General features: G+C 43.5%; 1 protein-coding gene and 1 pseudogene across 1 annotated transcript; one reads left to right on the top strand and one right to left on the bottom strand.

Annotated features, from left to right (window-relative positions):
- The first annotated feature begins 2957 nt into the window (after positions 1 to 2957).
- LOC119349791 (trimethylguanosine synthase-like) lies at positions 2958 to 8796 on the top strand. Its single transcript, XM_037617878.1, has 13 exons — positions 2958 to 3217; positions 3302 to 3451; positions 3539 to 3596; positions 4501 to 4552; positions 4772 to 4854; positions 4926 to 5790; positions 6045 to 6147; positions 6229 to 6362; positions 6556 to 6787; positions 7202 to 7337; positions 7879 to 7973; positions 8053 to 8176; positions 8284 to 8796. The coding sequence occupies exons 1-13, from the start codon at positions 3165 to 3167 to the stop codon at positions 8386 to 8388; spliced, it is 2190 nt and encodes a 729-aa protein (XP_037473775.1). The 5' UTR covers positions 2958 to 3164; the 3' UTR covers positions 8389 to 8796.
- Positions 8797 to 9388: 592 nt separating this feature from the next.
- On the bottom strand, positions 9389 to 13322 carry LOC119350990 (annotated as a pseudogene).
- Positions 13323 to 14268: the final 946 nt, after the last annotated feature.

Raw genomic sequence — 14268 nt, forward strand, 5'->3', positions numbered from 1 at the left:
TCCGTGTACTTCGTGGTGACGCTCATCTGTCACCGGAAGGACGACGACGAGTAGGCAGCTACAAAGGCGACTGGTGGTGTAGCAACGGTTGGCAGAGCTGCCCCCGACGCCTCGGCACGACCCGCGCCTCACAAGGTACACACTCTTCATTGGCTAGCACGGTACACTTAGGGTCGTTAGTATTATGCCCCCCCCCCCATTACCTTCCCCATCTGCAAATTGAGCAACGCAAGCTGGTTCTGTTGTGCGTTGAATGCTATCAAATGACAATGCTCATATTTTGCCTCATGCCTCATTGTAGGGATATGAAATTGAGATGCCCACTATAAATAAATCATACAAAGCTAACATTTTTCTTCAATGAAATTGTTGTTAGACCAGAAATGTTTGAACCCAGCATTAGCAGCAAGCATCTGTTATTCGCACTATCTCTTCTTTGTTCCGTTATGCTTTTGCAAAATTTCTTTGCTCATTTATTACTCTATGGTTTTGTAGGGTTTACTTATTGCAAATATTTCTTGCTAGTTGGATTATGGTAAGTCTTCTCGTAATCTTCATCGGGTGCATAAGCGGTATGTAGCTCAGGAACTACATAGTCTTTAGAGCAAGAAATTCCCATGTTCTTAATTGTGCAACAAAACCGACATATTCTCCCAATACTAGATCCCCATATGGGTATTTTCCAATTAATTTGTTTTAAAAGCAACATTGATGTAAGATGAGGCAACTTCAATGTAGGCGTAGAAGCAACTTCCTTGCACTGTGTATAGTAGTGGGTTCACATATAATTTGGAATTTTCCTACCGTGACTATTAAATTGTCTGCCGGTGATGCTTAGTTATCGGTAATTAGTTTTCTGCAAGACTATAAAAGTTGCTTATAAGTGATGCTTAGTTGTCTTCTATGTTTACTAGTAGCCAACCATGACTGAAAAGTGGTGTAGCATTGCTAATTAGTTGCCTACAATAATGTTAAAGTTGTTATCATCGTTGCATAGTTGCCCTCCTCTGACTTAAGTTGTATACAATACTACTCCCTCCGTTCCTAAATACAAGTCTTTTAAGAAATTTCACTATAGAGTACATACGGAGTAAAATGAGTAAAACATATACTCTAAAAGGCATATATATATATATATATATATATATATATATATATATATATATATATATAGTCTCTATATTGAAAGCTCTTAAAAGACTTATATTTAAGGGACGAAGGGAGTATAAAACTACATATATCCCTATTAATAAAGGAAGGTGATATTCTTGGCCCATCATGAGATTTTGAGGAAAAGCCCCTGACGATTTTAGAAATCAACCCATAGTCTTTCGTTTGCATTGTCTGTTGTGCTTGTCGATTGACTGGGCCTTAGCCTGGGCATGCGTTGCTGAGTTCGTCGCTCGCTGGGCTTGTACTACAAAAGCCAATGTAGCTAGGCCTTCACATGTGTCCAGCGACGTCGTCGTTTCATGTCACATGTATATACTCTCAAAACGAAAAAATAGCGAGCGGGCTTGAACTGTGATGGCGAGGTAATAGCCTGACTCAAGAACCAACCCATCCAACTAGTAATTTTTTTGCAAAAAAAGACAAGAAGGTACGAGAGCAACTAAGTAACGAGCGCTCCTTCGGGAGCCTCGCAATGATCAACACCACTAGACGCGCTGTCAGCCATTCGCCACGTGTCGTGCTCTGAATGCTCCCTCCGAATTTTGTTTCTTTTTGCACGCGTTTTCGGCTTTTTAAATGTTTTTTTTCGATGTTTTGGTTTTCCACCGTTCTTCCCTAGTTTTTTGACAAAAAAACTTTTTTTGCATTTTTTTTGTACAAAAACGCGTTTTTTTCTTTCAAGAGAGGCACAGTTTTGCTTCCGCAAGAGTCACGCCCGTGCCTCTCGAAAACGGAAAAAGAAACGCGTTTTCTTTTTTTTTCTTTCGCAAGAATAGCGGTTTTGCTTCCGTGAGAGGCACGGTTGTGCTTTCGCGAGAGTCACGGTCGTGCTTCTCGGAAATGAAAAAAAATGCATTTTTGTTTTTTTTTCCTTTCACGAGTCACGGTTTTGCTTCCGCGAGAGGCACGGTCTTGCTTTTGCAAGAGTCACGGCCGTGCCTCCTCGGAAACGATTCTTTTGTGAGAGTCACGGTTTTGCCTCCGCGAGAGGCACGGTTGTGATTTCGTCAGAGGCACGGGCGTGTCTCTTTCGGAATGGGAAAAAACCCGTGCTCCCGGTTCGGTTTTTTGTCCGGTTTTTTCGTGAAAAAAAAGTTATCAACATGGGATCTAGTTTTGAAGATCTCGACGCGAGCAATCCAATGGCAAAAGCGGTTCAAAATTTGGACGCACGGTTTAAGAGATAAAACATTTTAAATAAACGGATCTCCGAAAAAAAGAAAAATTCCCCGATTGCGACAAGTGGCGCACATGCAGCGCGCCACTTGTCGCAACTGGGAAAGTTGGAGTGATCTTCGCAACGAGTACTCTTTAACTAGTGATTTCGAGAAGGTAGCCTCTCATCGGTGAAGCGAGTTTCTCCGCACAAAAAGAAACTTGGGTTCCATCCTGTATGTGATGCTGTGATGAATCCGGTGAACAATTCCCTATACTACACGGAGGTGGCCGCGGGATCAATAGGTTTTCCTATACTATTGACGATGCAAACGCGAAGCGGGATCGATAGGTTTTAATATGTGTGAACTTTTTTATGACAAAAAATAAATTTAAATTATATTATTATTAAATTGATTATCATATACTCATTTTAAATATATATTTGAATTATTTATTTAGTATACCTGAGTATATATATTTGACTTGTTTATTTACTTACTAAGATATTTATTTTTGAAGTACAAAAAACACTATACCTATTTTCATGGGCCGCAGCGATTGCGTCTACTTGGGCCGCATAATTTCGAGTGATGCCAGGCTACCGCTCGGTAAGCGACAAGCCTTTCTTTCCGAAGCCCATTAGCCCTTCTCTCCCCACGCCGCCGCCGCTATTCCGTCGACTCCATTGCTGCCGCCCGCCGGAGCCGCCACTTTTATACTCCGCCGCGAGCTCTCCCATGGCCACGGCCACGGCCACGGCAACTGCTCCGCTCATCCTATCCCATCCCTGAAGCGAATCCAGCGCAGTGCGGACAACGAGGAAAGGGAGTCACATGGCGGCCACGGCGGCCGAGGAGCCCCGACGGGACGTCGACGGCGAGCTGAGGTGGGTGTTCCCTGCTTCCTCCCCATCTGCCCCTTACTCCTACCGCATCTCTAGTTCTCACTCTCCGCCTCGCTCCCCACCCAGCGGCGCGCCCGCCGTCGGGCTCGACCCCGGCCCAGGGTCGCGTGACGCGGCGCCGGCCCCCGAACCCACGGCGATGCCATCGCCGGCGGAGGGGTCCTCGTCGATGAAAAAGCTGGGGAAGCTCTTCAGGCTCACCGAAGTGCACCTCTGGTAATCGATCCCCTCGCCCATCTCCGACCCTCCTCGTTCAGCTCAGAGATTCTTTTCCCCCTTACACAGCTCGTTTCCTCCCTGCAGGGATGATTTTTATGTGAAGCCTCACGATTGGCGTGCTGCTGAGACGGCTGGTTCCAATGTAAGAAGATTCCAGCCTCTTTCATCTTGCTTTAGCTCTTGAATGATTATGAGGCTTGTGCTTGGTCGTCACCTCAGTTGCTTTAGCTCTTGGAAAATGTTGCTTCTTCTGTAGCCCGTCGAGCAGCCTATTAGTTTTACAAAGACTATTTGACAAACAGAAAATGTGATTTACATCTTACCTTCAGAGATAATAGTCCCAATTGTGCCACTGTTCTTGGTGGCATGAGCTTCAGTCAGAGTTCTGTTGTGAAGAACAGAACAGCCAGGGAACAATCGGCATGCCAACTAGCGTATATCACACAAATTTGCAGAGGAAATAGGCCCAACACTAGCCCCCCTACAAGGCTATAACTACAATGTCGGAAACTGACCTACCTGGACATGGAAAAGGGTTCGGTTCTGCTTGACGAGATACTGATATAATACATTTCAAGTGTACTTGAACTAACATTGGCATGCTAGTAAAATGTTGCATCCATGCTTGGCACTTGTTGAAGATATCACTTCCTTCTACCAGCATGTTTTATTGCACTAGCATCATGTTTCAAAAGAATAGCTCGTGCGGTTGAACTAGCTACGTCATGGTTTACGATTTTACTTCCTGAGCAAGACCGTCAAATCAGTATACTGCATATGCCAACATCATTTTATTGAGATCACTTGAAAAATTGAATGGTGAATACACGTTACATGATGCATTGAGTTGAAATGTCGCTAATGTTTTGTCTCCTTTTTGGGGTTTTTTGGGGGTGCGGGAGAAGGGGGGTAAATACAGCAAGTTAAATATTTATCTTCCTTGCAGATTATGCTAGTTGATGTTGTTTTTTGTTTCATGGTCTTCATTCTCCAATTTGTGTTTCAGCCTTCTGTACAAGCAATTTGAAAAACCTTCAACTTTGCAGGGATCTCAAACAGCTAAAACCCGCAACAAAGCAGCCAAACAGACAGATGAAGGTGCAATTTGCTTTCCTGTAATCCAATGAGTTTTTTTTTCTTCTGACATTCGTAAACACCCTACTTGCAGCATTGGCTCATATCATAACTCACTGTCCCCGCACAGACAGCACATAAAAAATCATACGAACAAATCATTACAGATTGTTATTCTTCTTTTGCTGCAAGTACCCACCAATTTCTTCTGATATACTATCTGTTGTTTCTTGATATCAATAGACCATTCATTTGTTGAAGATATGGAATTGGCTAGTCTCATGGGTTCTTTGGGGCTTCCTGTCTCATTCAGCACAAGGAAAGAGGTAAGTGCCCAAAACAGCATGTACTGTTCTGCTGCTGGTTAATCTGTACCCTAAGCCCTTACGTGTTACAGAAAAAGAAGACACCTGCCAAGGGTAAGCATCAAGGACGACAAGCACCATATGAAGCGGCAAGTACTCCAATGGATGATAATGTAAGGACATGCACACATTCTGAAGAACTGGAACAAGTTCAGGAGTCGATGGATTGCATGGAGCAAACAAACTCATGCGTTTCATCTAGGGCTGCTGCGGGTTACAGTGAAGTCTACCATGGTGATGTTGACAAGACGCTTGGTGAAGACAGTATTAATCAGTGTGAACCAAATGGTAACATGAGCAGTCCAGTAAAATCAGGCTCTCCTGTTCAAGAAAATCAAGCTGCGGACAGTTCTATGCAGTTGAACGAAGTGATGCTGGGGCAACATTCTGTTGATGATGAATCTATAATGTCCTGTGATGAACTTTGTCATGAAGAAAAATCATCTGAAAGAGAAGATAAAATATCTGGGGAGACTCCACCCACGTCCTATGATAATAATGATCCATGTCCAGCAGAACCATCTCCTGTTAATAATCATGTTGAAAACTCTGGCTCTGGTTTTTACTATGAATGCGGAGATTGGCAGGTTCTTTGGGATCAGTTCTATAGTCAGTATTACTATTACAACATCCAGACACAGGAATCTACATGGGATCCCCCTCAAGGATTGGAGGATTTTGTATCATATTGTAGCACATATTCATCTCAAGGGATAGATGAACAAGTATCACAATTGACAAGCACACTTGTGGAAGAACACAATAAAATCAATGCAGAGCTTGACAAATCATCTGGAGTCTTATCCTGTGTCAAGCATTATATCTCACAACCTGATGAAGATGCTGTACAATATGGAGCTAACGCGAGCCCACATGACAATGGAGAAACAACATTTGGTAAGATGTGTGTTCCATTTTATGTGATCCGCAAGAGATTTATTATTTTGCATTGATGCCAGAGGACATTGCTTACTGTGTTGATACAGTACAAGTCCTTATGCTGACAGTTCACAAAATAAACTCAATAACTAATATCCTTATCCATCACATTAATTATTTTTATCTAGACATTTCTTTCTCATAGCTGTATATTCTATCCTTACCCATAATTACTATTTTGTTTAATGATATCAAGCATTCTTATCTGGCAGATCAGGCTGGTGACAACAGCCATCTAGATGAGCAGAGGCATGATCTTTACAATGAAGCACAAAGTTTATCAGACATTACTGATAAAGAGTCGATATATCCAAGGTGTGCCTGATTATACTAATTGTTGTTCCCTTGCTTCCTCGACATATAGATGGTTTTCATTAACATCTCATCTCTATGTAGTGCGATAGCTACCATCAATGAAGTACAAGATGCTGAAAATATGCAGAATGATAGTTCAGTGGCTGAACTGTTAGAAGTGAACCAGGAAGCTACCACCACCAAAAAGAAAAAGAGAGTAAGGAGATCTCAATCGTGTAAGATCATATTACTCAGTTAGAGCTCCCTAGGAGTTGTTCGTGCTATTTTCTTCACATGATATCGTTGACTGGCAGATTTCTTCATTTTCTGGGAGGGTGGTGTCAATATGCAGCTTGTTGCTGACCTACATCTTTTGTACTTCTTCTATTTATGTATATAAGGTAACTAACTATTTGTTTCATTCCACAGCTCATTCATGTCAGGACTTGGCAGAAAACATTTCCAATGACATCGCCAAGTATTGGAATCAGCGGTACTCGCTTTTCTCCCTTTTTGATAGTGGTATAAAGATGGATGAAGAGGGGTGGTTTTCAGTAACGCCAGAGCCCATTGCAAAGCATCATGCATCTCGTGTTGGTGCGGGCACATTGATTGACTGTTTCACAGGAGTAGGTGGAAATACCATCCAGTTTGCCACAAAGTAAGTCACTGCCATCGTGTTATTATATCTTCTGTTAGTGATAATGAATGATATGTTATGATGAACCCTTACTTTTCTGTAGCTCCTTTTTTTTCCTTTGCTTGATTATAGTGGTTGCTGGTAACCTTGAGTATTATGTATCTTCTTTGCTTCAACGGCATGCTTGGTCGAGAATGAATGACAGTAGAAACTGTGTTTGTGTGCTCATCTAGCTTATACCGAGGTATTTGTGTCTTGTAAAATGACATTGTATCAAAATGATGGCTTCTAAGATGTTTTACCAGTATTTAGGGTTATAACTGACTTTCTTAGCATGCATATGGTTGAAGGTGATATCAGGTGGACTTTCTTATTTCTTCTACAGTACTCAAACTGTAGATTTCCATGTACCTGACATCTTTTTTCCTTCTCCAGGTGTAAGCATGTTGTTGCTGTTGACATTGACCCGCAGAAGATTGATTGTGCACAGCATAATGCAACTGTTTATGGAGTAAATGATCATATAGACTTCATTATAGGAGATTTTATCCATATAGCACCTCATCTGAAGGTATGTATGCCTTATACCTTCAAATTATCACGCCTTTAGGTTTCTGCACATGTCATTCCGTACAGCTGCATATCTTTCATAGCTGCCAGTGAGAACACATTTGTTTGATCATTTTCGTTCACTGTAACTATTAGGTAGGGTACCGATATTTTGCCATTAGAAGTCCAACAAGAGGAAGTTTTTGTTGTAACCGTTTTTGGAATCATAGGGCATAGCCTCGGTTTCAGTTTATTAGAAAATGCACCAATTATAAGCATTCAAGTTCAGTCCCAAAACATAATCATAGATGACTGCCACTGCCATAATGATAACTTCCTTCTTAATGTAAACAAGTTTAAAGCATCGACATGCTTAGTTGTTAACCAAACGTTAAGGCGAGAGAAATTAGCTAGCAGCAGTGCTAAGAGATGTGACAGAAGGGGCTAAGATCAGGAAGCTTCACAGCACCGCTAAGCTAAAGAAATTACCTTCTTATTGCCATGACACTCTTATCGCTCTACAAGTTGGTCTGTATGCTTTTGTGAAAAGTTGATGTGTGCAGGGAGAAACTGTCTTCATGTCACCTCCATGGGGTGGACCGGACTATGCAAAAGTAGATGTTTATGACATCAAAACCATGCTCAAGCCTTGTGATGGGTGAGCTCCTTGGTTCAGAATATTGCTTGTTTCCTTGCTGTGCTCGCATATGTTCACATGCCCTAGTCAAACTTTTCAGGTACCATCTCTTCAAAGTTGCCACGGCGATCGCTTCGAGAGTAGTCATGTTCCTTCCTCGCAACAGCGACCTAGACCAGCTGGCGGACATGTGCTTGTCGGTCGATCCTCCATGGGCTGTTGAGGTATGTACATTTGTTGTGATCTTTGTCATGTTGGCTTGACATCACCGCAGTGTAGCGTTGGCAATGCCTCTAGACCAATGTCATAGTGGGCCCTTCTGTTCTGGCAGGTGGAGAAGAATTACCTCAACGGGAAGCTGAAAGCCATAACAGCCTACTTTGAGGAACAGGGCAGCGTAGACGAAAACTGCATTTTTCGTGAACAACGCCGATGATACTCCATGCATCCGAAATCCAAGTATTCTGCTGGATGGAAGATTCTGTGCCGGTGTTTGGTACCCTTGGGCAGCAGAGCATACCACTGAATTCAATGGATGATTGGTCGATTCGCCGAGAAACTTAGTATCATGGATCCTTAATGCTTCTGCTGTGCCGAGCTTTGGATGATGACGATACTGTCATGCTGAAGAAGTATCTGGATCGTGTAGTTACTTGTATGTGGTTTAGTTTGTACCGGTGCAAATTTGGGTAGCCCTGAATCATGGGCAGTATTTTCCACCGCTTATACATGGTTTCACCATCAACTGCTGATTGTAGTTAGATGACAGAGGAAGGCTGGGATTATATTTTTTTATGGAACAAACTGGGTAAAAGAAAAAGGAAATTTCCTTTATAAACATGAATTTTGGGATCATCTATTATCCAAATAAATGCACCACTAATTAGTAACTTCATTATTTCACAAAGGCATTTCAAGGCTTGCTCTCCATTATCTTTGCTCTTGTTCCCTACCTCCTTTAATATCCGCACCTCCGAACGGGCAATTGTCGGCTTGTTGGAATTTTTTTTGACATAGGTTTCCAAGAGCAGTTGAAAACGTTGTACTTACATTCATAATTTGGAAACACATCCTGCTATTATTCGTCTTTCAACAGTACCAGTATTCCTATTTGATTGGAAAGAGAGGAATCAAATCAGCCAAACATGAATAGCAGCACTACAAATAGAAGCCAACAAACTCCACCAGGTTTTGACAGTACCAGTACTCTTATTCACATATGTGTACATACTCCTCCATGAGAATGCTGTCCAAAAAAGGGGCAGACATTCACAAACACCAGCCAATTCAACAATGCCATACACAAGAGCGGTTCGTCAGGAGCAACACCATCAAAACGACACGATTCTCCGCGGGAAACTTCATCAACAACGCCTTCACGTTTGCGCGCTAACCGTTATTGTCGCCGGATCCTTGTTCTCAGGGAAGAGGGGTCTTCAGCCACCTTCAGCGACTTCTTCCAGCCTCTGCCCGATGACGTAGCGCTCATCCCTGATCGAATCATGGAGTTTCGCGCACAGCAGCTTGGAGATATAGCAGAGCGCGCAAGGGCCGAGGGTGCCCAGCCACGCGAAGCGGTAGACTGCTGAGTTCGTGGCGGCAGAGTAGCCGAATCTTGGGAAGACGCCCTTGGCAAGCACATAAGGAATGCACAGAGCAGGGAGCAGCCTCGTGGCGATAGGCACGAATAGTTCTCGGAGGAAAAATCGCAGCCGTGCCTTCCCCGAACGAGAACCCGCAGCTTACCGAAGGATCTTTGGACTCCACCTTTCATCGATGAAATGGGCAAGGAAAGGTGTGTCCCTAGTCTCATGGGCCTGCAAGGCAAAAACCAGGCCACTTGAAAAAGTTTGCAATGTTGGACCTAACTATAAGCTACTCACAATAGTTTGCCCAAAAGTGTGGCAAATAGAAATAGCGATAATTAATCCGTAGGAGACAAGCAAATATAGGGATTACATGAGTTTAATAGTGGGCATAATGTATAAAAACTGAACTCCGGGATGAGATGTGACTTTTAACATAATAATTTGGAGGTGTTTTCTTTTTGGTACTTGCTTTAGCAGTGGGGTTTCCACAACCAGTGCAATTTGAGTGCAATGTACGTACCAAATTAGTCCCTATCTGATTATATTAAAAAATCTCAATTTTTTTCATTTTAAGTTTGGTATAATGAGAGGACGGAAAGCAACAAGAGAAGTTGCGACTCACCAGCATCACCCAGATTCTCAGAGATCGAAATCACAGGAACCAAGTGTAGAAAAGCGAAACTTCATCATCAGGCCCAGCGGGTGATGGTATTAGCAATAAATCAACCAGTGACCCGATCAAGAAAGGAACGATGCCCGACTGAGAGCAGAAAACACAAAGTTCTTTGGCCATAGCATGAAATAGATTAAAGAAAAATACAAAGGAAACCGCCGCAATTAAAGTTGCTCACCCATAAGAACACAATCAGAGATTGGCTCAAATTTCGAAGGTGCGTTCTCCCTTTAGTCATGTAGGCAAATGCATCTCTAGAGGCACCAATAGCAGTTACTACGATGCCAAATCCAACAACCAAAGCAGGCAGATCTAAGACAAAATATCATCAACAAGTAAGCCAAACATGATAAAACGAAAATATTTCCATCCAAAGATTTCTCTGAAGAATCATTACCATTGGATTTCAATCCAGCTGCTACTGGCAGCCGGGTGATGGCAAACAAGGCACGCCCAATTGATATTGGAAAAATAAGCAAAGCCAAATTGAATATCACACCAGTCAACCATGCAAGCACCACATTAGTGGCAACCGAATACCGACTTATCTTCTTCACTAGCAACACAGTATAATTTGGCATATAAGTTTCGTCGATGAGAAACCTCAGAAGAAGAACACGAGAAAGTGAATCGCCAACTTTTCGTGGTGCTTGCCAAAATGATAAGCTCTCAGCAGGCCAACTGCAGTAGCAACGATCACACGGATTAAAATAAGGTGTTGACTGGCCAATACATCAGTCAGATGAAACTAAATTGAATGCTTACGTGATATTTAATGGGAACAATTCCGGTGCCAAACGATCAGCAATCTGAACAGGAACAAAAATAACCGCAGCCATATAGAGAATGCCATGCAGAAGATGATGAGGCTTGTTGAAATAAAATTTGTAGAATGGTTCGTCGATGTTAATATCATAGTCGAAAGTGGGAATGGCAACTCCTGGCCTGAATATCTACTCATAACAAAAATACAGCGCCCATTATACCCCTGAATCATATATATACTCCATATACTTTTGACATGGTGATAGTATGACAAATACCTTGTGAAGAAGTGTGGACCATAGGCCGTGTAGATACAAAAATTCGAATCCAATAAGACAATGAAGAGCAGTTGAAGCAAAAGATGAAGCAAACATAAGTTCCAATCTTTGAGACATTGTTGCACCCAACATTTTTGAAGTGCAGATATCGAGCGACCAGCCAAAGAAGAGCGGGTATATTATAAGTCCGTGCAGGGCATTAAGACAAAAACTGGCAACACTGGTAAAACATGTGATCCCTGTGAGGAATATACCAGACAGACTTGTAATGAAAGCTGCGATCACAAGGCGCTTCCCCCTCAAGTATTGGCCAAAAATGTACAGCCCGGCATAAATTACACCCACAGAAATGATAAACCCGTATCCAGTTAGAAGGACGGAAGCTGTCGAAGTGTAGGAGTTGAATTCACCCGCATTGCAAGAATCGGAACACGATATGCACCATAGGACGATCCTTCCCAAAGAGAATGGGAGAAACACCAAAACACAAGCAAGGGCCAGGTCGAACATCACCACCTGGTTAGACAAGAATTAATACTGTTACAGCTTGCGCAAACAAGTAGAAAACCAAGCATACGAAATTTGATGTGTTCATTCGTATTATTTTACTATATAACATGGCACAGTAGTTTTCTCATGTGACCTTAATTTTAGTTTTGCTACTAATTATCTGGACACCTCTAGCTATAGGATGATAAACTTTGAATTGGAGCCATGCATATTGAACCGTAACCAACTCTGAACAAACAAGAAACCATGACAATGTGTGCTAAATGCTGCTCCAATCCCCAAAACAGATCTGCATCAATTGGTGTTTTACTACAATATAAGGACCTATAATGATCTTATCATTCGCCGTATATAGCATAAAAGAGGCAGCAGATAGAGGACATTGGTTGAGAAGCACCGATCGAGCATACCACCAAGAACGCCTCGACGGCAAATAGCGCAAGTATTTGCGAGCCATCAAATCCTCCAAACCCCTGGCGCCGAGCATCCAGGCGTGCAACCCAGTGCGAAAATGGAGCTACAGCAAACGGCACATACTCATGTGCAAATGCGACCCAGAGCGCGAACAAACCGAGGGCGGAGGCGGTAGAGAGGCGGAGTGAGAGCAGGTAGTGTGCTTCATCAAAGGACCTAGCAAGCGCGAGGCGCCATGACCAGAGGGTCCCGATGTGAATGGTGAATTCCGGCACGATGCAGGCAGCGAAGATGAGTGGGAGCAGCAGACCAGTGAGCTTGTCCGGCAAGCCCACTATGAACTCAGAAATGGGCAGCCTCGCAGGTGCGTTCCTGGCGTAGAGAAGTTGGGTGGAGATGCCGCGGTTGCACACCTGAAATGGTTCGAGACGGTCGAGCACATCAATATAATTAGCATCACACCGAAATGGAACACGAAAAGGATTAAGCGCAAAATACAACAACATCAATATGACAAGAACGTATTCAGTGAGGAACCATGGTCGTAGCAATCTGCGACGCTCGGCACGCAGTAATTAGGGTTGAAATTAGTTGTAAATAAGATGTGTCTATATACACAATGAGACTGAATGAAAAGAAAAGGGAAACGACTAAGCTCGCTCCAAACACCGCGATCGACAAGGTGATCTTAATCGCGGCGGATGTGATGCTGAGAACTTGTTACATTGCAAGAATATGACGAGAGTGTTAAAAAATGTACTATTAATCACACTGCAAAAGGGGTACATTTTTCACTTCCCTAAGGAATCACATCACATAGACATAGGCATAGACATGTAGTGATAAATGGGACGACTGAAATTAGCAGCAACATGGATGCAGAGAGAGAGAGAGAGGGGGGAAACCCTAGGCGGCAGGTACCTCGCAGCGGGGTTTTTCCGCGGGTGGCGATCCACCGGAGCTGGCAGTCGTCGTGGACGAACCTGATGCTGCCGCGGCAGGCGCAGGGGCGGCGCAGGGGGCGGCCCGGCCCGGCGGGGAGGCGGCAGATGCGGCACTGATCCACCAACTCCTCTTCCTCGTCTCCGAAGTCTTCTTCCGCGGAGAACATCGCCTCGTCCTCGCCTCCGGTGGCCGCCATTGCCGTTGGTGTCTCGTCTCGAGCGCCGCGACGGCGAGAGTGAGTGACACTGGGCCGTTCTTGCGATTCACCATGTAGAAGAAAGCACCTTTGTTTGACAGCTAGGGCCGGCCCAAGACGACTCTGAGTTATATATTTTTTTCTCTTCTTCTTTTCGTTTCCTTTCCCTTTTCTCTTTTATTTTTTACAGTTTTATTTATCTATTTCAAGTAACAACGATGCCACTTTCGTTGTCATGTTTCTTCTTAGAGCATCTCCAAGAATTCCTCTAAAAAAAATTCTCCGTGATAGTTGTTTCACGGGGTGTACATAGTAATCAGAGGAAGTTCTCAAGCGAGGTCTTTTCTCAGTTCCCGTAAAAAATTTCCCCTAAAAATGTTTTTGACGGCGGGGCGACGGCGATGGTGGACTCTGACGGCGGCTGCCAGCGGGCGGCGGTGGTCGGTGGTCGACGGTGGCGGGCGAGCGGACAGCGCAACGGTGGTTGTCTATGGGGGAGGCGTGACGGTCGGTTTCGGGGCGCAGTGGTCAATGGTGGCGCCGCGCTAGACTATGGTGGCGGTTAGCTTATGTAGCCTATGTGACACTTGTACAGAAGGGCCATCTTCCCATAGATGGAGGGGAAGTTTTGAAGGATTTAGGGGATCCCGTTAATTTTTTTGCGTTTACAGGAGCTGTTAGAGAGCTTTTTTGGCCACTTTCTTCAAACGGTGGTTATTTTAAGAATGAATACCAGAACTATCGGAGATGTTCTTGGTTTTTCATGTGTCTCATTAGCCATCAAAATATGTTTTGAAATCATTGTTTTGTAACAAATATTTGTAGGGATGACAATGGATAGGGTATGGGTGGGTACAACCCTTTCTGCCTAAACCCATACCCTCATAAACCTTTTATACCCTCCTATTTTAATAACCACCAGCCATCAAAATAGGACGTAAGTCAG

The sequence above is a fragment of the Triticum dicoccoides genome, chromosome 1B, assembly GCF_002162155.2.
Source record: "Triticum dicoccoides isolate Atlit2015 ecotype Zavitan chromosome 1B, WEW_v2.0, whole genome shotgun sequence".
NCBI classification, from domain to species: Eukaryota; Viridiplantae; Streptophyta; class Magnoliopsida; order Poales; family Poaceae; genus Triticum; species Triticum dicoccoides.

Bases quoted from the DNA above. Each gene is read 5' to 3' on its own strand.
- LOC119349791 (XM_037617878.1), top strand. From the start codon at position 3,165: ATGGCGGCCACGGCGGCCGAGGAGCCCCGACGGGACGTCGACGGCGAG. The intron at 3,452-3,538 runs GTAATCGATCCC...TCCTCCCTGCAG, and splicing joins CTCACCGAAGTGCACCTCTG to GGATGATTTTTATGTGAAGC. The intron at 7,338-7,878 runs GTATGTATGCCT...TGATGTGTGCAG, and splicing joins ATATAGCACCTCATCTGAAG to GGAGAAACTGTCTTCATGTC.